The sequence below is a fragment of the Podarcis erhardii genome (assembly GCF_964252035.2).
Source record: "Podarcis erhardii genome assembly, chromosome: 2".
NCBI classification, from domain to species: Eukaryota; Metazoa; Chordata; class Lepidosauria; order Squamata; family Lacertidae; genus Podarcis; species Podarcis erhardii.
The window spans coordinates 43,727,899-43,749,231 of NC_138498.1; the positions used below are offsets into that span (position 1 = coordinate 43,727,899).

General features: G+C 46.1%; 1 protein-coding gene across 2 annotated transcripts; it reads left to right on the plus strand.

Moving 5' to 3' along the window:
• The first annotated feature begins 2,123 nt into the window (after window positions 1–2,123).
• LOC309335951 (uncharacterized protein) lies at window positions 2,124–20,453 on the plus strand. Of its 2 annotated transcripts, XM_081851274.1 has the most exons (10): window positions 2,124–2,404; window positions 6,926–7,196; window positions 7,589–7,681; window positions 8,468–8,602; window positions 9,736–9,960; window positions 10,336–10,487; window positions 11,986–12,092; window positions 13,069–13,136; window positions 18,164–18,508; window positions 20,313–20,453. In XM_081851274.1, exons 2-9 carry the CDS (start codon window positions 7,091–7,093, stop codon window positions 18,202–18,204), a joined length of 927 nt encoding a protein of 308 aa, XP_081707400.1. In that variant the 5' UTR covers window positions 2,124–2,404; window positions 6,926–7,090; the 3' UTR covers window positions 18,205–18,508; window positions 20,313–20,453. The 2 variants fall into 2 exon arrangements, with proteins under 2 accessions (XP_081707400.1, XP_081707399.1); XM_081851273.1 differs by lacking the exons at window positions 18,164–18,508; window positions 20,313–20,453 and having other exon boundaries at window positions 13,069–13,304.
• Window positions 20,454–21,333: the final 880 nt, after the last annotated feature.

Sequence of the window (21,333 nt, forward strand, 5' to 3'; positions counted from 1 at the left end):
CCACTGTTTCCCCCAGAAAACCGGCTCTTTAGATTTAGAGTTAAATTGGAGCAAATATCAATCCAGAGAAAACCCAACTGATGTTTGCTTTTATACAACAGTAAGCAGTGGGATTAGCTGTGGTGATCTTTGTTTTCGTGTGTGAGTGGGGTGGGTGTTTTGGATCAGGTTAGCCATATTGATTTGTATGCTGTTGATGGATTATTGTTGTTGACTTGTTGGGCTGTGTATGTGATAAAAGGGAGCCATAAAAGGCGTCTTCTGCAACCACACCCTAGGCCAACCCCAACCTCTCTCACCACCAAAGGAACACAAGTGAACAGCACAAGCAACGCTGACACCAAACCCTACATACATTAAGCATAACAGAAACATCGCCACCCAACCCCACCCCCACCCATCTTCCCTCCCTCCACCCCTTCTTTTTTTTCTTCCTCCCCCTAATGTCTCAACAAATGAAATGGATTTGTAAAAATGTTACATGGAAAAAATATGAGAGACATTACACTTACTTCTGTAAAACAAGAACATCTTTAATAATTTTTTTAAAAAAAAACAGTTAGCAGTGGGTTTTCCCAGGGGGAAGTGGCTGGGCAAGTGGAAATGTAGGTTTGGCAGGGTGTGCACTGATGTTGATTGAATCACCAGATTAACATGTCCCAGCCTAAGGATGTAGCATCCTTGGATTCTGAGGACCCCAGTGCTGGACAGCCAATTAGAGGTTCCCCTGTTCTGCAGTAGGAGGTTACTGGAGAAGGCTGGGCTCCTCCAAGTGAAGCAGCATCTTGCAGCACAGCACCTAATCAGCCAGATATACCCCTGTTGGCTACCAGGTATACGGGAGGTATTCAATTCAGTTTGCATTTATATGCAAACCAACCTGATTTACACTTTTCAAAACAATATGTGAACCAAAACACAGGAATACTTAAAAAGTTCACACTGCTCTGAATTTTGCAGTGCAGATCTCCAGCCAAGTAATGTGTACTAATATATATATGTACATACACTAGACTAAGGTGTGCATAAAAAATGCATGTGTCGGTGAAAATAACAGGCAATGGTGCATTATATTATAGAAAATGAATTTGCAAAAAAAGTATATTAGACTAAATTGTACACAAGAATGTGTATATTAGGTGAAATTTGTGCTAAAATGCTGGTGATTTTCATGAGGGCTTTAAAAAGTAAATCACTAACTAATGTGGAAATATGGTGGATTGAATTTAAAATTATAAAAATGAGAAACTGAGAAACCAAAATTGATAGATTTGTCCATCCACTCACCCATTTGACCTTACATAGATCTCCTTCATATAAGGGGGATCTTGATAGGCCCAAGATTGTTCCCAGCATGGAGGAGCTTTGGGTGTCTGGGAGGCCTTCTCACTCTTGCCAAATGGCTTTTCAGTGGGAGCTGCAGCATTTGCCCTCATGGCCTGTATCTCATGTGCCTTGAACAACCAAGGGGCTTTATGTGTCCTCCTTAGGTACTATTTCCATTGAGGCATTTCGTATTTTGCTTCACTAGAGAGGTAACAAATGGCAAAAAGACTATTTTTGTGTGATGGTGCTCTGTTTATGGAATTCCCACTCCAGACTGGATCCACCGGACACCTTCATTGTTAAGCTTTGATATACATAGCTTTAGGTTTTATCTGTCACCAAATTTGGGTTTTGTTTTAGTTACTACGCAGCATAACACAATGCGCAGCATAACACAATGATTGTGAAAGTGTACAATGTCAATGGATGCTTTCATTATCATACTGTATGTGCTGAAAAGCTGTTCAGTGGGGGGGGGAGAAGACTATATATTCTGAAAATATTTTTTTCCTTACGCTTTCACACCTTGTTCTGCTGTCCTTCACATTCTTTCCAATTTGGTGAAGGTGAAGCTCTCAGGACATGTTTTTTCTCAAAGATCCACTGTGTTGTGTGAGTCACTGTTGTCAAAGAGGGATTTGGAGGAAAAGAGGTTGTGAAACGAATGTGGGCAGGCTGTTTGCCAAAAATGTATGCGCCTCTCAGATTTCTTAATAAAAGGCATTTTAATTCTTTAGAAAAGTCTGACACAGACTTGAGTCTGATACTTTCTTCGCTTCCTGCCTCTAGACAGAAAAGCATGGATCTGAACAACTTTGAAGCCTCACCTACACATTACACACAAATGTATGTTCGTGTTCATTCCTTGGTTTGTTTCGTTTAAAGAAAAACAACTTTGGAAGAAGGGAATTCAGAGTGGAGAAGCACCAAGGGTGTTCAAATCTTTTCCTCCTGCTGCTTTTCAGATCACCTCAGCAGTGGCTGTTCCTCCTCTAGCCTTCAAAATGTGAGTTCCATTTGGAAACCACATAAATGAAAGCCACTGGAATTGGAACAGCCAGTGGCTGATGAGGAAAGGGTAAGCACCCTAAACTGCTTCTCTATGACAAATGCCTTAATGATCTGTCTAATGTTTCTTTAGAGACTTGCCTCTGAGCACATCTAACTTCTTATGACACAGGTAGTCCTAGGATAGAGGACTCTCTTCAGTAAAAGGTCTGCAAAGGTTTCCCTAGGGAGTTGCACAAAGAAGCCAGTGCCCCATGGTATAGTCTGAAGGCACATGAGACCACCACTTTGCTAAAGCCGCCAAGAAGGTCTGGGTCTGGTCAGTTCCTGGATGCATAACTGCCTGCAAGCAACTTGTATGGTGCCTTAAGCTCTGTGGTAGAACTCTCCTTTCAAAACTATGCCGCCAAGGCAGGGAATACAAGCTTTCACTGAGGTGGTAGCGATGGGACATAGTGCTGGGGGTGGGGTGGGGTGGGGCGCAAAATATCAGGAGCACACAGGCGATCACTGTTTGTAATCCCGTGATCAACCTGGAGCACCCAAGCGATCTACCTGCCGATCACAGTCAACTGGTTGAAGATGTCTGCGCTAGGCCTTTTAGATTTAAATCTGTGGTGTCAATTTTCATTGTTCTGTTCTTCATATACTTGTTATTTCAAAGTACATTTTATTGATTTTATGGTTTGTATTCTTCCTTCATTAGTAGCTGCTCTGGGATTTTTGATATGGAAGGGCAGGGTGGAAATTTTATTTAAAGCAAAAGAAAAGCAGCATTAGCTTTGGTTAGCCCTGAGGAGATGACACAGCAGGACTCCATCTGTGATATCCTGGATCACGACACCACAACTTCTCTTTTTGCTCTTCTGTTCGTGTCAGCATTCCATTTCCTGGGCTGGAGATAGACAATGTTTTTAAGAGAGTTGGGAGAGGCCTTCCATTTCACTGGTGCACATGCAAATTTAGCTCACATTTTAAAAATAACAGAGCAGTAACATTTGTGCTCAAATTAAACAGAGAGATAGTTCCCCTCCATGCACACACCTTTTTGTGATGGTTCTTTTTGCGGGTTGCCATATTTCAAACAGTGAAAATCCAGAGAGAAAAGTTGTTAAGCTTCTTTGGGCAAAATCACACCAAAAAATATGCCATTTTTGAGCTATTTTTATGAAGAAATGGCCCCAGGAAAGTTTGCTATTATACACTTTTAGGCTCCAGGCAAAAATGTTCTTTTTTAACCAGGCCTTTGGTTGACTTGATTGATATCCTATGCCCTTTTAAAATGTGGCTTTGGGGGAAGTTATTGGGTTATTTTATATTTTTTATTATATATCTTGTGGTTTTATATTTTGATTTTGTTCTGTGAACCAGCCTGAGACCTCTGGGTATAGAGCAGTATATTTATTAAATCAATCAATCAATCAATCAAACGGCACTGCCGACATGGGCTGCCATACATCTGGATTTTCTCAGACAATTTTCCCGATTTCTGCTCAGACACTGCTAGAGACAGCTGGATTCTTTATATGTCCGGGAAATTTTGGACTTATGGCAACCCTATTTTTGCCATGGTTTTTAAAGATACTGTTTTTAAAGATGAGGTGAGACCTTTAACACACACAGGGCACTGGAATACCAAAGCAATCTGTATGCTTTGTAACGACAGCAAGGACACTCGGGGCGATCATGTCAGTGACTATGTGTCAGCAGAGAAATTTCCCAGAGCATCAGATTCCATCAGTCTCAAAGACAGACCAACTCAAGGGTTCCCTACTCTTGCAGAGGGGAGTAGCTATATCCAGCCCAAACCTCATCAGGGAATGGTTCATCTGTGAGAATGAACTCACAGTGAATCCACCTATCAATGGAGTATTACCAGTCCACTCTGAGGTGAAGATCAGGGAAAAGGGATCCCTGATTACATGTGTTGAACTGCTGATGTACTGAGACATCCGCATGGAGGTTGTGAAGTCCCATCAAATCCCATCCACTAATGTGGATGGGAAACATTGCGAGTAATTCAATGCTGGAATCTTCTGATTGTTCCATCAATGCAAGCACATCAGATCTGATGTGCAAGATAACACGCTCACACCTGTGATGTGCTGATGAATATGTAAATGATATTGTACAAAAATGGGAGTAAGCATATGATAGTATGTATGGTGTTAGATGTGTGGGTAAGTATATTAGGTGAATGGGGGCAAGTGTGGAAATCTAGGTCACCTCCAGCATCTTTGTGCTGAAGCCTCAGTGACAACTGGAGAGGCCTCCTCAGGGCCCTCACAAAAGATTAAACTCTGTAAAGTGAGGTTTGAGAAAGTTAAAACCCTTGACTCTGAGCTAAGTGAGGAGCTTTTAATGAACAGCATGTACTGGACAACACTATATATACTAGTCTCAGAGATTATCCCTTCCAAACAACAAACGTAGAAGGTGCTTATGGAAGGTGCGGTTGAGATCCTGATAGCTGAGGTAATGTTTTCTTGGAGTGGAAAGAAGGAAGCTATGAAGTTAGTTGCACATCAAGGCCTCGCACCCCCTCCTTTGATGAATAAAAACATGTGGACACCAGTATTTTAGGTTAATGGGCAAAAAAGGCCACAACTTTTATTGGTTACAGAATGTGAGTGGTATTGGCTTTAGGCACTGGACCCAAAACGACTATATCTGACTCCTGCCTGCCCTGCAGGAAGTCTCACAAGGGTTAACTACCTGTAGGGGGAACCCTATTGATGTACATCACCTCAGAGCTCCCCCGGGGTCACCGGAAAGGTCATGCCACGGCCCTAGCCACCACCCAGGCTTTGGACAGGAACCATGACCCCAGGATTCCTTTAACGGAACACCCTTAAAGGGGAGGGGCAGGTGATAGCCACAACCTCCCCTCTCATAAACCAAGCTTTTCCAGTGCCTAACCGCCAAATCTTACAAAGTTGTGATGATTTGCTACAAGGTAGGTGAAAACCAAGTGGCTGGTGCCAGTTTGCCAAGTGGAAAAAGTCCTACCAGGCCCCTCAACGGCACCCAACCAAGGTCCAAAGCACAAGAAGGAGCTCCCGGCTGTGCAGCCGCTTAAATGAGACAAGCCATGCACCCAGCCAGCCAGATTGGCCTGCTGCAGACATGACACATGCCAGGACTCCCCTGTGACACGGGGGCCTAGACACTGCTTAGGGCAGGAAGCGCGAGGCCTGTGCGCAACCCCACCCATCCCTGAAGATGAGCAGCTTTGTAAACTCTGATCAAGATGAGCCAAAATTTTTAGGCAACAATGGGAGCAGGAGAGGTCAAAGCTGCAGAGGCAAACCTGGACACAGTATTCCAGGTGCGGTCTGAAGAAAGCAAAATAAAGCAGTACTCTTACTTCCCTTGATCTGGACACTATACTTCTGTTGATGCAGCCTGGAACAGCATTACCGTAGCTTTTTTTTTTACTGCTGCATCACACTGTTGACTTACATTGAGCTTGTGGTCTACTAACACCCCTAGATCCTTTTCACAGGTGTCCCACATCTTATATTTGTGCTGCTGGTTCTTCCTGCCTAAGTGCAGAACCTTACATTTGTCCCTGTTGAAATTCATCTTGTAAAGGACCAGTTCGCCAATCTGTTGTCATCTTGCATCCCAATTTTGTCCTCCCAGTTTGATGTTATCTGCAAATTTAATGAGCATCCCTTCAATTCTTTCATCCAAGTCATTTATAAATGATGACGAGGAACCATTAATGAGCACTTTTTGGATTCATTCAGTCAACCAGCTACAAATCCACCTGTTACCTTGTCCAGTCCACATTTTACCAGCTTTTCTGCAAGAATATCATGGGGGATAATTAGGCATGGTATGTTTGAAGAAGAGTGGTTTCCCTTTTTTACATTTATTAATAAAGGCCTGTACTTTTTTAAACCACAAGGAACTCAGAAATAATTTGGGAAGAACTTGATGAACTGAAAAGCTGGCTATGCAACTTCCTGTTCAGGAAGCCACAGGATGAAATGTGACTCTTGAGTGGCGTTCACATCATACATTTAAAGCATAGTTGGTTGACTGGCACCCGTCTGTCTCGGGGCGCAATGGAAAAGTGTACCTTCAGGGGTGAAGTCAAACCAGTCATGGCTTCCCCCAAAGACTCTTGAGAGCTCTGGTTTGTTAAGACCCCTCTTCCTCTCCTAGGGCTACAGTTCTCACAGTGGCTTAACAATCACTGCCTCTTTGTAGGGAACTCCGGGAACTGTAGCTCTGGAAGGCAAATAGAGATTTACTAACAACCCTTAGCACCTTTAACAAACAACTCCCAGAATTCTTTGGGGGAAGAAGCCATGACTGTTTAAAGTGGCATAAAAGTACTTTAAATGTGTGGTGTGAATGTGGCCTAGATTGCTTTCTACTCCTACACTTCATGAAGAACTATGTATTGTTTAGTCACTGTTGTTTTTTATTATCATAAATAAAATTACAATAAATAAAATAAATGTTAATGGACTGCTATTGCTTATCTTAGGTTCTATGTTCTATGTTTCAATATTTATATATGACTAGAAGTATGTTTATTAATAAAAATAGAAAATTAACTCTCACTAATTTTGCTCAGGTGTAACCCAAACACAGCTGATGTTCCCTTATATACCAAGATATTGAATCTGCCACAAACCATTTTAAAAGGAAGAGAAACCAAAGAAAATAGATGAAATGAAACCTGAGAGCAGGAGGAAGATTTGTATTTCAAGTGAGCATCTCACTTTCTTCAGTGTAGACCATGTATGATGACACAGGAGTATCAAGCAGAGGAGAAGATCTCCAGCTGTATGCGTCTTGCCGACCCCTACCCCAACAACCCGTAAGGAAAACTGGAATTGTAGAAGGTATTTTTTTTGCTAAAATATGGTCAGCGGGAGAGCAAGAGAGGTGCTATGTATTATGAAGTTACTCCTTCCACCCACCCATGCCTTCTGGGATAGAAGCATCTCAAGCTTAGCAAATGGACAGTTGAGGTTTGCTTGAAAGCATAAGGTGCTGGACTAAAGTTAATTAGATAAACTTGGGATGTGTTTTGGGGTGGGGGGAAGCGACAGCCCACCTTCTGAAGCATGAGTGTAGGGGTGAAGAAGAAATAGGCGTGGACTCAGATTCAATAGCAGCAAAAAAAAGGGAAGCAGAGCTCACCTGCTACAACTGGGAAGAGGAGCGTACCAGCTCGAGTTGATATCTGTATTGGTACATTCCAAAAGTTAACTCTGTCCACCCCCCTGTCTAGACGAATATGAAGACTTTGACAAAGAGAGCGACTATGACAGCATCTCGGTGCCTCAGGAAATGGAGGAGCCAAAGGCACTGCCTGAACCACCAGGTATGAGAAGAACGGACCCTTGCTTGCTTCAGTGTTGCTGCCCTCTGTTGGCTATTATGCATAAGGGAAGACTGGGATGGCAGCTATGCGTACATTACAGTTGCCACACTGTGGCCTTGTAACGGTGGCCTTGTTAATTATAGCTAACCATAGTTTATAAGCCATGGTTAATAGGGTTGCCATATTTCAAAAAGTGAAAATTTGGACACTAACTTCTTCTTTTTTTGCAAAATTGCAAATAAATATGACAACACTGCTGACATGGGTTGCCATACTTCTGGATTTTCCTAGACATTTTGCTGATTTCCACCAGGACACTGCTTCCGGTTGCAGTATTCCAGATATGTCTGTGAAATTCCGGAGGTATGGCAACCCTACTGGTTAACATCTTGCAGACAATCACTCAGGCCATGGCTTTTTTGTATCCACAGCATAGCTTATATCACCCTTACAATGTATTGTATACACCCTTTTAGTGTATTTTTGGTTTTATGGAAGCCGCCCAGAGTGGCTGGGGAAACCCAGCCAGATGGGCGGGGTACAAATAATAAATTATTATTATTATTATTATTATTATTATTATTATTATTATTATTATTATTACAATTACCCCAGCTTCTCCACAGTTCCAGCATGCTATCCTGAATGCCTTTGCGGCACCCTTACACTGGCAATGCCTCACCATGGCAGCAGCAGCCTGCTTGCTATTGGTTTCTCTTTTTTCCTGAAGTTGCCATTCTGAGCTGTTTCAAATCTCTCCCTCCCTCTTTCTCTCTCTCCACCCAGCCACAGCTCAATGCACCTTAACTCTAGCCCGATGGACCTTAACTCCAGCCCAATGGAAAGGCTGTTGGAGAAACTGCCTGGTTCTGCTCCTGGCTCTTGTGGGTCTCCTGATCGGCATCATTCTCCTTGTACAGCGTGAGTGCAAGAAGTAGGAGGGGTGTTCATGTGTGTCAAGACACACTGTGGAGCACCCCAGCTTCAAGAGATAAAAGCAGTGAGGGACTGGGACTCAAAAGGGAAAGAAGATTTATATGTACACGTATATGGTGTACCGTGGTGCTGCAGCAAGGAAGGAAAGGAAGGGCTGCCTACAAACAAATGAGCTTCATGTCTCTCTGTGGTTTGGCTGGCATCTTAGCAAGTTTCAGCTCTCAGTAATTACACTGGAAAGTTGGGGGGGTAGGTCAATCCCTTTGGCTGAGCCTTGGTAAGTGCAAGGCCAGTCACAGTACCATTGGAGGGGCTCTGTGCCTCACAGAACCCAGCAGTCTCACTACCAAGTCAGAGAGTGTGACCAACAGAGGGAAATGGGGAATTCCTGACTGAATGCCCTGTATTCTGTCACAGGCTGTGGCTATAGGGCGAGCTGCGTGGGCAGGGCTGGGCTCTTCACATATATTCTAGCTCCCCACCTTGAATATTTAGCTTTCATTTGAAAAGAAGCATCTAGTATTTTTACTACAGAAGTTATAAGGAAGGCCATGCATGCAGTATGCTACTTAAATGTTCAGGAAGAAGTGAACTGGGAAGACGTAAACTGGCCTGTGAATGCAAAGGCACTGGGATAACTGACCCATATTTTTCTCTCTCTAAAATATGAAATTACATTTCATTTTATTGATATTTAATACAGCGATACCTCAGGTTACAAACACCTCAGGTTACAAACACTTTGGGTTACAAACTCCGCTAACCCGGAAGTAGTACCTCGGTTTAAGAACTTTGCCCCAGGATGAGAACAGAAATTGCGCGGTGGCAGCGGGAGGCCCCATTAGCTAAAGTGGTACCTCAGGTTAAGAATGGTTTCAGATTAAGAACGGACCTCAGGAATGAATTAAGTTCGTAACCCCAGGTACCACTGTAATGTTAAATAACTTTACACATATTGGCTTTGCATTCCTGTTGTTCTGTAACGATCCCTTCCCTGTATGCTTAGGTTCCTTCCCCATAAAATGTCTGACTGCAGACCTGCCTCTGGAGGAAACAGCAACAATGGTGTGGGGCTCCAGGGTGGCTCATGTAATGATGCCCATCTCTTGCCCTTCTAGATGCCACCATCTTCTCTGAGCTTGGGAAGCTGAATACCAGCTGCCCACAGGAAAGCTGTGATGTTTCAATCATCCCTCTAACAGCTGACAGATTGAAGACCGCTTTTCTGAAAGAACTTAAAGCTTTAGAAGAACGTAATTACAAGAGGAGTGAAGCAACTGATAGAAAAGTGGAGGAACAAATATCTAAATTGGATGGAAAAATAAATGCATTGGAAAATAGAGGTATGTGCGAGAGGAACAAGATGTAAGCAACTGATATAGAAAAGCAAAAAGCATCACTGAACAGAATTTATCCATGGAAACCTCTGGTCAAATCTATTTGACAAACTGGGGCTCTATGCAGGGATAGTAGAGGGGGGAACATCCCAACCTCCATGTTTTAGACCACATTATGACAGTTCCTAACCCTGAGATGTGTCTTGCCATCTTAGTGGTTCTAATCCCAGATAGCAATGTATAAAGAGACATCCTATCTTTGTTGCAATCAGAACTGTTTCTGTTCTGCTACAGTTCAGCTTGCACTCCAGTTAATCAATCTTTCCTTTACTGCCACTATTATTATTGGTAGTTTCCATATAAAACTTTTCCCTCTTTCAGAAATCTGCAGGAGGACTGACCCTTTATCCTGGCATGAGTTTCTAGGAAGCTGCTACTACTACTCAGAAGACGAAAAACAATGGGAAGATGCCAGAAAATTCTGCATTACTATCAGTTCCCACCTGGTCATTATTAACAGCAAGCGTGAGCAGGTCTGAGCAGCACCTTTGGTCGTAAGGCGCATTTGCTCTGTTCATTCATAAAACTGTCTTTTGCTTGGCCCTGTAGTTATACGCTATCCAAACCAGATTTTCCTAAGAATTCAAGCAGCTTCCAGTTCCTAGCTGTTGCTTTCCTCGACCTAGGAAATATATGGGTAGAGAAGAGGATAGGGAAACCTAAGCAAATACATCACCACTCTGGTAATTCATTTTTAATTTTTAAAATCAGCTAACGTATTGTCACACATATCAGTTCTGAGTGGGCAGGTTTTACAGGTCTTGCACTTATTCTGTCTGTCACGGTCCAGTCTATGGGTCAAAGTCCTGCCAGAGGATGTTGGGGCCCAGGGGCAAGATGGCGGGGTGGGAGCAGGAACAAGAGTCCAGAAGCCAGGGGTCCAAGGGTCAGGAAGCAGGGAGTCACAAAGTCAAGGGTCTGAGGGTTGAGAAGCAAGGAGTCAAGAAGCCGAGGTCCGAGGATCAGGAAACAAGGAGTCAAGAAGCTGAGGTCCGAGGGTCAGGAAGCAAGAAGCCGAACGCAGCAAGGCAGGAACCAAGTTGCTGTGGCAAAGAGCCAATGGGAAATGCTGACCTTATATCCCTTCCTGGCTCTTGCGACCAGGTGCAGTGAGTTACCAAGCAGCCTCACCTGTGCGGCCGCACCTTGCCTCTCCAGAACAAACTTAGGAAGGCCCCAGTCTTGTGAAGCCCTACTGGTCACAGGGCCTGGCTCCTGCATGCACTCCTGACACTATCTGTTTACTGCTATCTGTTTATATCCCACCTTCCCTCCAAGTAGCCTAAGGCCACATAGATGTTTCTCTCCCCTACCCACCCACAAATTGATAGCATCATCCTCTGCAGGGAGCAGAAATGGAGGCAAAAGGCCAGCCATTCAGGGTGCCTCCAGATGGTCCCTATTTTGTTGGAGAGATTCAAGTATACACCAGAAATTTAGGTGTGCACCATTAGGGTTGATTAAAGTCCTTTGTCACCCTAGTACAACAAATCCACCCTAGTGCAAGAAAAAACAGGCTTTTGTAGTTCTCAAAGAGAATGTGTAGGCCCTACAAACCAGAATAAATGCTGAATAAAGACTAGACATAGCCTAATCTCCATGTAAGCTGTGTGCAAGCAAATCATGAATGCTCAGTAAACTGGTCATGTGGAGGAGACCCTCGGGCCATCAGTGACAATCCTTAGAACAAACAGGAATATGCAAGTATAGGCATAGAATCATAGAAATTTAGACTTGAAATGGACCACTAGGATCATCAAGTCCAACCCCCTGCAATACAGGAATCTTTTCGCCCAACGAGGGGCTGGAACCCATGACCGAGTGACAGGATTGGGGTGGCGGAATTCTTGAGTAATCATTCAGGCCAATCTCCTGAATGCATTTTTATCACAGCAACATATTGCAGCTAGGCAGACTATGGATTTCATGTGCTACAGCATTTGTGAAGGTGCTACATGTTTTTCTTCCTAGAATTTTGTGGTTACAAAAATAAAGCTCACCTCGGTCTGGATTGGCATAAGTGATGCAGTGAACGAGGGAGCGTGGCAGTGGGTTGATGGAACAGCACCAACAGAAAGGTATGTGGTTGATACCTAGCTCTTCTTTCTGGACCCCTTACAGGGAAAAGGCAGGGGGCAGAACGGTGTCAGGAATTCCCAGGAGCCACATAGCCATTCGTCTTTTACCCTGCAGCCTCCTGCACCCCTGAAAGCTTCTCAAGGGGGTTCATGGGGTGTGGGGCGGGGAATAACAATGTGGAATGCAGCTCAGGGGATTGTTGTGGGAAGAGAGGATTGCATAACCCTGGCCAGAGCAACATCCCACATTGTTTATTACTCTGGAGCAGCTTTTCTGGGAGGCAGAAGGATGGAGAGGAAAGAAACTTTCTTTCTGTTGCACTCCTTCCATAGGATTCAATCCCTTGACTTGATCTAGTGGAGCTGCTCAAGCAGCTAAATCAACTATTCTAGCTGCTTTCCTAGATACAGGGCTCATCCAGACTTTTGTGCTGTGTTTCAAGGCACAGGTCTGGGCTATAAAGCTCTGGGTCCAAAAGTCTTGCTTGTTTGTTCTTTGTTCTGGCACAAACGGCAAGCGGGTTTTTATCAGTTTGCCGTTTGCCCCAATTCAGAGGTAAAACGTGGGTTGTCCCAGAGACTGACACCCCTCCCCCCTGCTCAGACACAGAGCTTTCAAGTGTGAAGCTGAAATATGGCACGAAAGGAAGTCTGAAAGAGCTGCAGTTTCAGGTTAAGAACGGACCTCCAGAATGAATTAAGTTCTTAACCCGAAGTACCACTGTACATGGTTATCAATCACTGCCACTTTGAGGCATTACCCCTCCTCATGTTTTTTCACTCTCCCATGTCATCCCTCCCTTTTTGACCAGCTTTGTATAGTATATTTGCTCTCCAGAGCACAACGAGGTGTGATTTGTGATCAGGCGGTCCCCAACTTTGGTTCCCTACAAATGTAGAAGGCATCCACATAATTCAGCAAGTCTCTTCTGCAGTGATTTCACAATTCTGTACTAACTGTGCTTCTCTGTTACAGGTTCTGGAGGCAAGGAGAGCCCAACAATAATGATGGTGTGGAAAATTGTGCTGTCCTTTATAAGGAGGGTAATTGGAATGACATTGACTGTAATTTAAAAGTCCACTTTGTCTGTGAGAAGCCAACAGGTTGCAATTGCTAAAAAAAAAAAAAAATGAAGAAGGAGATCTTTCTATATGGGATCCTTGACACAAGCTTCAAGGAGTTCTCATCTCTTAAATATAGCTGGATATTCCCTAAATCAGTGTTTCCCAACCGGTGTTCCGCGGCACACTAGTGTGCCACGAGACGTTGCCTGGTGTGCCGTGGGAGGGAGGCGGGCGAGTCGGGCGGCGAGAGGCGGGGCGGCGGCGGTGAGCACACGCGGGGCGGGGAGCGAGCTCCCTCCCACATCCCATCGCCCCGTGCTCCGCGCTGTTGTAGGCCAGCCCTGCGCACCCGGGGGACCTCCCCCCGAGAGCGCAAGGCTTGCAGGCGTCAGCTGCCAGCGCGGAGCACGGGGCGCCCTCCAGAGGACGCCCCGTGCTCCACGCAGGTGTCCGCAAGCCTTGCGTACCCGGGGGATCTCCCCCCAGGAGCGCAAGGCTTGTGGGCGTCAGCTGGCAGCGCGGAGCACGGGGCGCCCTCCAGAGGACGCCCCATGCTCCGCGCTGGTGTCAGCCAGCCTTGCGCACCCGGGGGATCTCCCCCCAGGAGCGCAAGGCTTGCGGGCAGCAGCCTGCAGCGCGGAGCACGGGGCGCCCTCCAGAGGACGCCCCGTGCTCCACGCAGGTGTCCGCAAGCCTTGCGCACCCGGGGGATCTCCCCCCGGGAGCGCAAGGCTTGCGGGCGTCAGCTGGCAGCGCGGAGCACGGGGCGCCCTCCAGAGGACGCCCCGTGCTCCGCGCTGGTGTCCGCAAGCCTTGCGCACCGGGGGATCTCCCCCCGGGAGCGCAAGGCTTGCGGGCAGCAGCCTGCAGCGCGGAGCACGGGGCGCCCTCCAGAGGACGCCCCGTGCTCCGCGCTGGTGTTGGCCAGCCTTGCGCACCCGGGGGATCTCCCCCCGGGTGCGCAAGGCTTGCGGGCAGCAGCTGGCAGCGCGGAGCACGGGGCACCCTTCGGAGGACGCCCCGTGCTCCGCGCTGGTGTTGGCCAGCCTTGCGCACCCGGGGGATCTCCCCCCAGGAGCGCAAGGCTTGCGGGCGGCAGCTGGCAGCGCGGAGCACGGGGCGCCCTTCGGAGGACGCCCCGTGCTCCGCGCTCGTGTTGGCAAGCCTTGCGCACCCGGGGGGCGCATGGGGCGCCCTGAAACAGAGGGTTCCCCATGCTGCGGACTGTAGCCTGCCGCCGGACGCGCGGGGCGCCCTGAAGCAGAGCGCCCCTCGCGCCAGGCAGACATGGGCCAGCCCCACAAGCTCGGGGGACAGCGGGGAGGCGCAGCACCGCCATCCCACTGTTCCCCGACCTGGTTTTTTGGGGGGGAAATAAAGGAAAAAAAATTTTCCTTTATTTCCCCCCTCAAAAAAGTAGGTGCGTCCTATGGGACGGAGCGTCCTATGGGACGAAAAATACGGTACTTACTATTTCATAATAAAGTAATTATAAAATACTTTCTTTGTGTTTATTTGATTCCTATTAAAGAGAGTTACTTTATATATAGTCAATATAGGCACAGAGTTAATTTTTTAAACATTTTCTAATGGTGGTGTGCCTCGAGATTTTTTTAATGAAACAAGTGTGCCTTTGCCCAAAAAAGGTTGGGAAACACTGCCCTAAATGACCAAAGCTTTGTAGATGTTTGGGACCATCATTAGTGTGGCATGTGTTGTCTAGATGTCTTTGGGCAACAGCCATCTCCAGCCATTGTCCAAATACATGGAACTCTTGGCTAACCCATCAAATGAAAATGGTTGCAAGCCCTCAGTTAGGGAGTTCCACAGCAGGGTTGCCTTAACACTATGCAAAGGTGTTCCCACCTTGGCTGCAGATGAATTAGGAGTGACTAAAAGCAACCAGCTGGGATGAGGCTGATTTAAGAAACAACACATTAGGATGTGTTCGCCATCCCATTTACTGCGGCACTCACTTCATTTTCAGTGCTGGGTTTTAAATCCATTTTAACACGATGTTATTCAACATGCATATGTATCTTGTACTTACTTACAGTTTGAAGCATTGTTTCCTGAACCAGCTTCACACTGATTGGAGTGCTGTTCTGAGGGTTCGCCCAACTCCCAGAGCCAATATCAGAGGGGCACAAGAGGGGAGGAGGGGAAACCCCATTGCACACATGGAAGTCATTGCACAGGGCAAGGACAAGACCCGTAGGTGAATCCCTCCTCTGGTAAGAAAGTACAGGAAACATAAGCACGTGGATAATGTTATATGAATCCAGCTAAATACTTAGCACTGGAAATGCAGTGAGTACACTGTAAACGGGAGTGTGAACACAGGCTTAGTCTGCAGTTATGTTTTTCACAAACTGTTCAGTCTGCTTCATATCATCCCCTCCTGAGAAAATAGCTTTCCCTGTTCTACCTATTGTTCTTTTCAGGGTCCTACCTGCTTCCTTGCTAGCATATGGGTAAAAGCACCAGGGATGGACTTACTAAATGTCTAATAGCAATTGCCGTTCTTGTGGTCACATCCACACCATAGCACTCATTTACCACTCCCCAGAGAATTATGGGAGCTGTAGTTTGTTAAACTTGCTGGAAACTCCTAATTATTCTTTGGGGGAAGCCATGGTGTTAAAGTGGTAGTGTATGTAGAATTCCTTATCATTGTTTATAATCCTCAGGACCTTTTCAACAGTACAGTGGTGCCCCGCAAGACGAACGCCTTGCAAGACGGAAAACCCGCTAGATGAAAGGGTTTTCCATTTTGGAGGCGCTTCGCAAAACGAATTTCCCTATGGGCTTGCTTCGCAAGACAAAATGTCTTGCGAGTTCTTGCGGGTTTTTCCCCCTTCCACCCTTTTCCTAAGCCGCTTATCAGCTGATCCGCTGATAAGCCGCTTATCAGCTGATCCGCTAAAAGACGCTAAACCGCTAATAGCGCTAATCTGCTAAACTGTCAATGGGCTTGCTTCGCAAGACAAAAAAAACGCTATACGAAGAACCTCACAGAACGGATTAATTTCGTCTTGCGAGGCACCACTGTACAGTTTCTAAGTGAGTGCTTTCCCACTTTATTCCTGGGCCCTTGGGCTCTAACCTTATCTTCCAATTTGTACCCCACAAATCCCATCCAATTTGTGTTAATCTGCAAATTTGTGGAATACTTTCCACTCAAAATTCTTATTCCTAAAAACAGCAAACCACCCACAAAGCTTCGCTGAATCACTCCTCCCAACTGATCACTCAAATAAGCACCTACCTGGAGATAGTCCCAGGAGTTTGTTCTAGCCCACATTAGAATAGGTAATCCAAAGGACGTGTAAGTAAAAGTAGTCCTTTTAATCTAGTGCATATATAAACTGGCATTATAACCATGTCTGAAGCAGTTGTGATGCTAATGCGAGGTATCAACTCTTTCTTAAAGTCTTTGATGTCTTATATAACCTATATCTAGGAGTGTATCTCACTTCTTTTGAGCATTATGTTCAGAGTTTGATGTCAAAATTAAAAATCACAATGGGGAAAGTCTGAGTTTTTGGAGTCTTTTTTAGAACTGCTTACAGGTATCACCAGCCTCTTTGGACTGATGGGTACACAAGACACCCAAGCACACTCAACAACCTATTCTAACAGATTCCTTCAAATCAATTTTCAGCCCTTCAGCCTACTGATTCAATCTATTCATTCAAGTCAAATTTCAGCTGAGGGAGGGGACCCTGTGAGTATCAGGAAATGTCTCAGTAGATACTGTGAGTGCCAGTACTGTGTTGGTAACTCCTAGTGTAGCACTATCTAAGAGTATACAAGCACGGCTCCTGTATACAGAGCTTGTGGCTGAGGGAGATTAAAGAAAAATTAGCATCAAAGGCATAAGCCCCTACTCTAACTTGGGCCTTACTTCATGCATTAAAAAAAATGTTTTGAACATTTAAAAATGCAACCAGCCTGCATGCAAGGCAATGGAGCACAAGGCATCAGTATGCAAAGGAGTGATTGACCTGCTGGGAGGAGGTCTGCCCCCCTCCCATTAAAAATAAAATGACTTTTGCTGCAAACTGAGAGGCACAGGGGATTCCCCCCCCCCTTCAAATCCAAACTGGATTCCAATCTCACCTCTGTCCTACATTGGACTACACTGCAGAGCTGCTATATGCTACTGTACTCTTATCAGCAAAATCCTTCAACCTGTATTGGGAATATAACAGTGAACTACACTTCCAGGATTGCTTACTACTTTCCCAGCCCTACTGCAGAGTGAGGACAAAAGTAATGGATGGCATTGCTGAGGTGTTTGCCGAGTTGCACTGAGTTAATTATAATACATGTTAAAATGACTACAGTTCCAAAACTACTTTTTGAAATCTAAGGTGTTAAGTCCCACATTTTGCAGCAAAACATATTCCCAGTTGAAAATGTTAAAAGCAGAGGCATCCGTTTTGGCTACTCTTTCCACTGCAATGTAGATCGTAATGGCTGTAGAGCTAGAAAAAAATAGACATGTATATGTAAGTCTCCAGTTATTTTTTCATTTGGGATCGCCATTTTACACGGGGGAGGGGCATACTATGTCTGCCACAAAGATTAAAAAAGAAGAAACCTCAGCACCACATGCCTTGAAATTGTAGTTTCAGCCCAATTCCCAATCTATTGTAGAAGTGTAACCACTGGACTGTATTATACGGTTGTTGCAAACTAGACTTTCGCATAACCCTCAGTTTGCAATAGTCACTTGGGAGGGCTACTCTCTCCAAGCCACAGCCTGCAATTCCTGCAATATGGCGGTAATGTGCGGCGTTTTCTGCATTGGGATTTGCAATAGCGAGGCGGATGTTGGAAAACCATTTTTTAAAAAAGTTCTGCACACTAGGAAGAAATAAGTTTAGAAGAGAAATAAAACCACCCTCTTTCGTGGTACATCATTCGTTCACGGGACAGCACGCTGGTGCCCAGCAACAGCCACTTTTTAAAAGTGTGGTTTTTCTCCATTTATTTTTCAGGTCAGCTGCCCAGGAATATTTTAAAATGGCGCCTCACGTGAAACCAGGAAATGGCATCATCAGAGACGATGCTTCTCTCTACCCGTTTCGTAGCTCTGCGACAGCGGCATGCATTTGTTACCGGAAGCCTCTTTTTTTTAAAGGGGGTTTACTTCCGCTTCCGGAATGGTGGAAAGGCGGGGCGGGAAATAGCAAGAGTAACCTCGGGAGGCGGGTTGGAGGCGGCCAAGATGGGGGCTCATCTGGCTCGGCGGTATTTATGGGACGCGGAGGTGGAGCCGGACCCGGTCAAGATGCCCACCTTCGACCCCCACTTCGGCTTCCCCGAGGAGCGCAAGGAACGCGGTGAGCCGAGCTGAGCTGAGCGGGGAGGGAGGGAAGGAGACGGGGAAGGCGAAGGTCACCCAGCGCTTGGCTCCGCCTTCGCCTGGCGCAGCCCTCAAGCCCAGCCTGGCCCCCCAGGCAGGCCTCGCCACCGCCCTGCGAGGTAGGTTCTCTCTCCCGGGGGTGGGGGGGGTGCGAGGGCCGGCCCAGGAGCCAAGGGGAGGCGACCGCCTCGGGCGGCAGAAGATCCGGAGTGACGCTGGACAGAGACCCCCGTTCCCGAGCTGGGCTCTCTCTGCTTATCTGCCAGCATCGCCGGAGAGCCACGTTTGAGGCAGTGTTATTTAAGAACAGCTGTTGTCGCGTTGCCATGGTTTAATTCAGAGATAGGCAAACTCCGGCCCTCCAGATGTTTGGGACTACAATTCCCGTCATCCCTGGCCACTGGTCCTGTTACCTAGGGATGATGGGAATTGTAGTCCCAAACATCTGGAGGGCCGGAGTTTGCCTATGCCTGGTTTAAATCCTTCCTTTTCTCACTCTTGCATGAGAACACTTCCACAGAGACATCCATTACAGGGCATTATGTAAAAATGCTTTGGGATGAAAGGTGTTGCATAACTGTAAAATATAGTAATAATCCGGAGGTGGCTGTGAAGCTCGCCAGATGATCCCGGGCTAGTGCCTACCTCCAGGGTGGTTGCGAGGATGAAAGTGAAGGGGGCATGTTTGCCTCCCGGAATAAAAAATAAAGGTTTGCTTACGAAATAGCTTAGATCCGTTCTGACTTGGGATGCTATAGTTGATAGCAGGCCCAGTGGGTGTAACTTTGGCCCCTGCTTGTTCAGTGTTAATAGATACTTTTCATTTTGTACAGCCTCCTAAGGATGTGAACATGAGAAGTGTGAGAGGCACCACGTGTGTGCTAGATCCCTGATACCCTTCTGGGCCACTTTGCTGGGATGGGACTGTTCGTTCCTGGAGGGGTTAACCCAGAAGTTGGTGTTGGGGGACCTCAGTTCCACGCATTAGCTGCAGGCCTGTGGTACCCCTCAGGTTCTGTTCTGCCTCACATGCTATTTAACAATTATATGAAACTGCTAGGAGAGGTTGTCTAGAGTTTCGGGGTTTGGTGTCTGCAGCATGCTGATGACACTCAGCTCTATTTCTCCTTTTCGGCTAAATCCACGGAAGCTTCTTTGGTTCAAAACCACCATCTGTCATTAGTAATGGATTGGATGAAAGTGAACAAATTGAAAGTTAATCCCAACAAGTCAGAGGTGCTCTTGGTCAGTTAGAAGGCAGACCAGGCAATAGGGATTCAGCCTTTGTTGGATGAGGTAACACTTCTCCTGAAGTCACAGCTTTGCAATTTGGACTTCACCTGGGCTCAGCCCTGAGCATGGATGTCCAGGTTTCTGCATTGGCCATAGTGCATTTGTACAGTTAAAGCTAGTGTGCGAGCTGCGCCTGCTCCTTGAGATGTCTGATTTGAGAGTGACTGTGCTGTCTCTACAGAAAGGTCATGCGTTTGTTTAAAATATGCTTAAATAAGGTTTAAGGCACAGCTCTAAGTGCAGGGCAGGAACTCTGAATTTTTTCACTGGTGTTGACTAGCTGTGATTACTGTGAGGATGTAGCACTTGGATTTATACTGGAATGGTCTATCAACTTTAATAGCTAATCTAATTTGCAGATCAGGTTTCCAAAGGCCATAAGCCACTACAGAGGTTTCAAACGGGTTGATGACAGTTGATCAGGTTGACCCTGCCTGGATCCTGACCTCACTTCTGTTCATTTTATCCCCTTCCATTTCCCCATGCAGTGATGATAGCAACAGAGCAGCAGATGAATGAAGCTCAGCTTCCTCTTGACATGCGAGACTATTGTGCACACTACTTCCTTAAGTGGGCGAAGTGCAAACGTGACAAATTTCCAAATATCTTTGCGTGCAAACACGAGCGTCATGACTGGGATTACTGTGAGCACCTGGAGTAAGTCAGAGCTATGCCTCCCTTCTTCCTGTAAATCAGCCTTCCAAGTTAGCTTGTTGCTAACACTCCTGTATCACTTTTTCTCTGTCCACCATAAGAATTTAGCAAGACTAACAGGTAGCATATGGGCAGGGGAAGTTACAACCCCTTTGGTGGTGTGGGTCACAACCCCTTTGGTGGTGTGGGTCACAACCCCTTTGGTGGTGTGGGTCACAACCCCTTTGGTGGTGTGGGTCACAACCCCTTTGGTGGTGTGGGTCACAACCCCTTTGGTGGTGTGGGTAGGGTGAAATCTTATATACTGATCTGTTAACTATTCTTCCTTAATGCTGAGTGAGCTTTGATTTGGCTTTTTGAGTTGCTTCACTCAAAGCATCTCACCAGTCTTCATACAAGTCTTTCCAGGTTCAAGAGACTTCTAAACTGGCAAATATTTTTGACAGTATTCTCTCCCGATAGGAAAGGTAAGCAGAATGTAGGGTATCTCACTGATCCCACATCAGCAGATGATGACTTGGGGAAAGGTGCATTAGGTAGATATCCATATACATGCTACAGATGTCTCTGCAGAATATAAGAATGTTCAAGTGGGGGGAGGGAGAGAACTTTTATGAGGAATTCAAGCCAGCTAGTATCTTTTGGCCTGGAAACCACAGAATGCGAGGATGGGTTTTTGGGGGGAGAAGTATCGGTTGCTCTGACCTGACCTGCACTTGTGTGCTTTCTTGTAGCTATGTCATGCGCATGAAAGAATTTGAACGGGAGAGGCGCTTGTTGGCTCGGAAGAAGCGCATTGAACAAAAGGCAAAAGCGGCAGCGGCGGCATCAGCATCCTAGCTGGCTTTGGTGTGC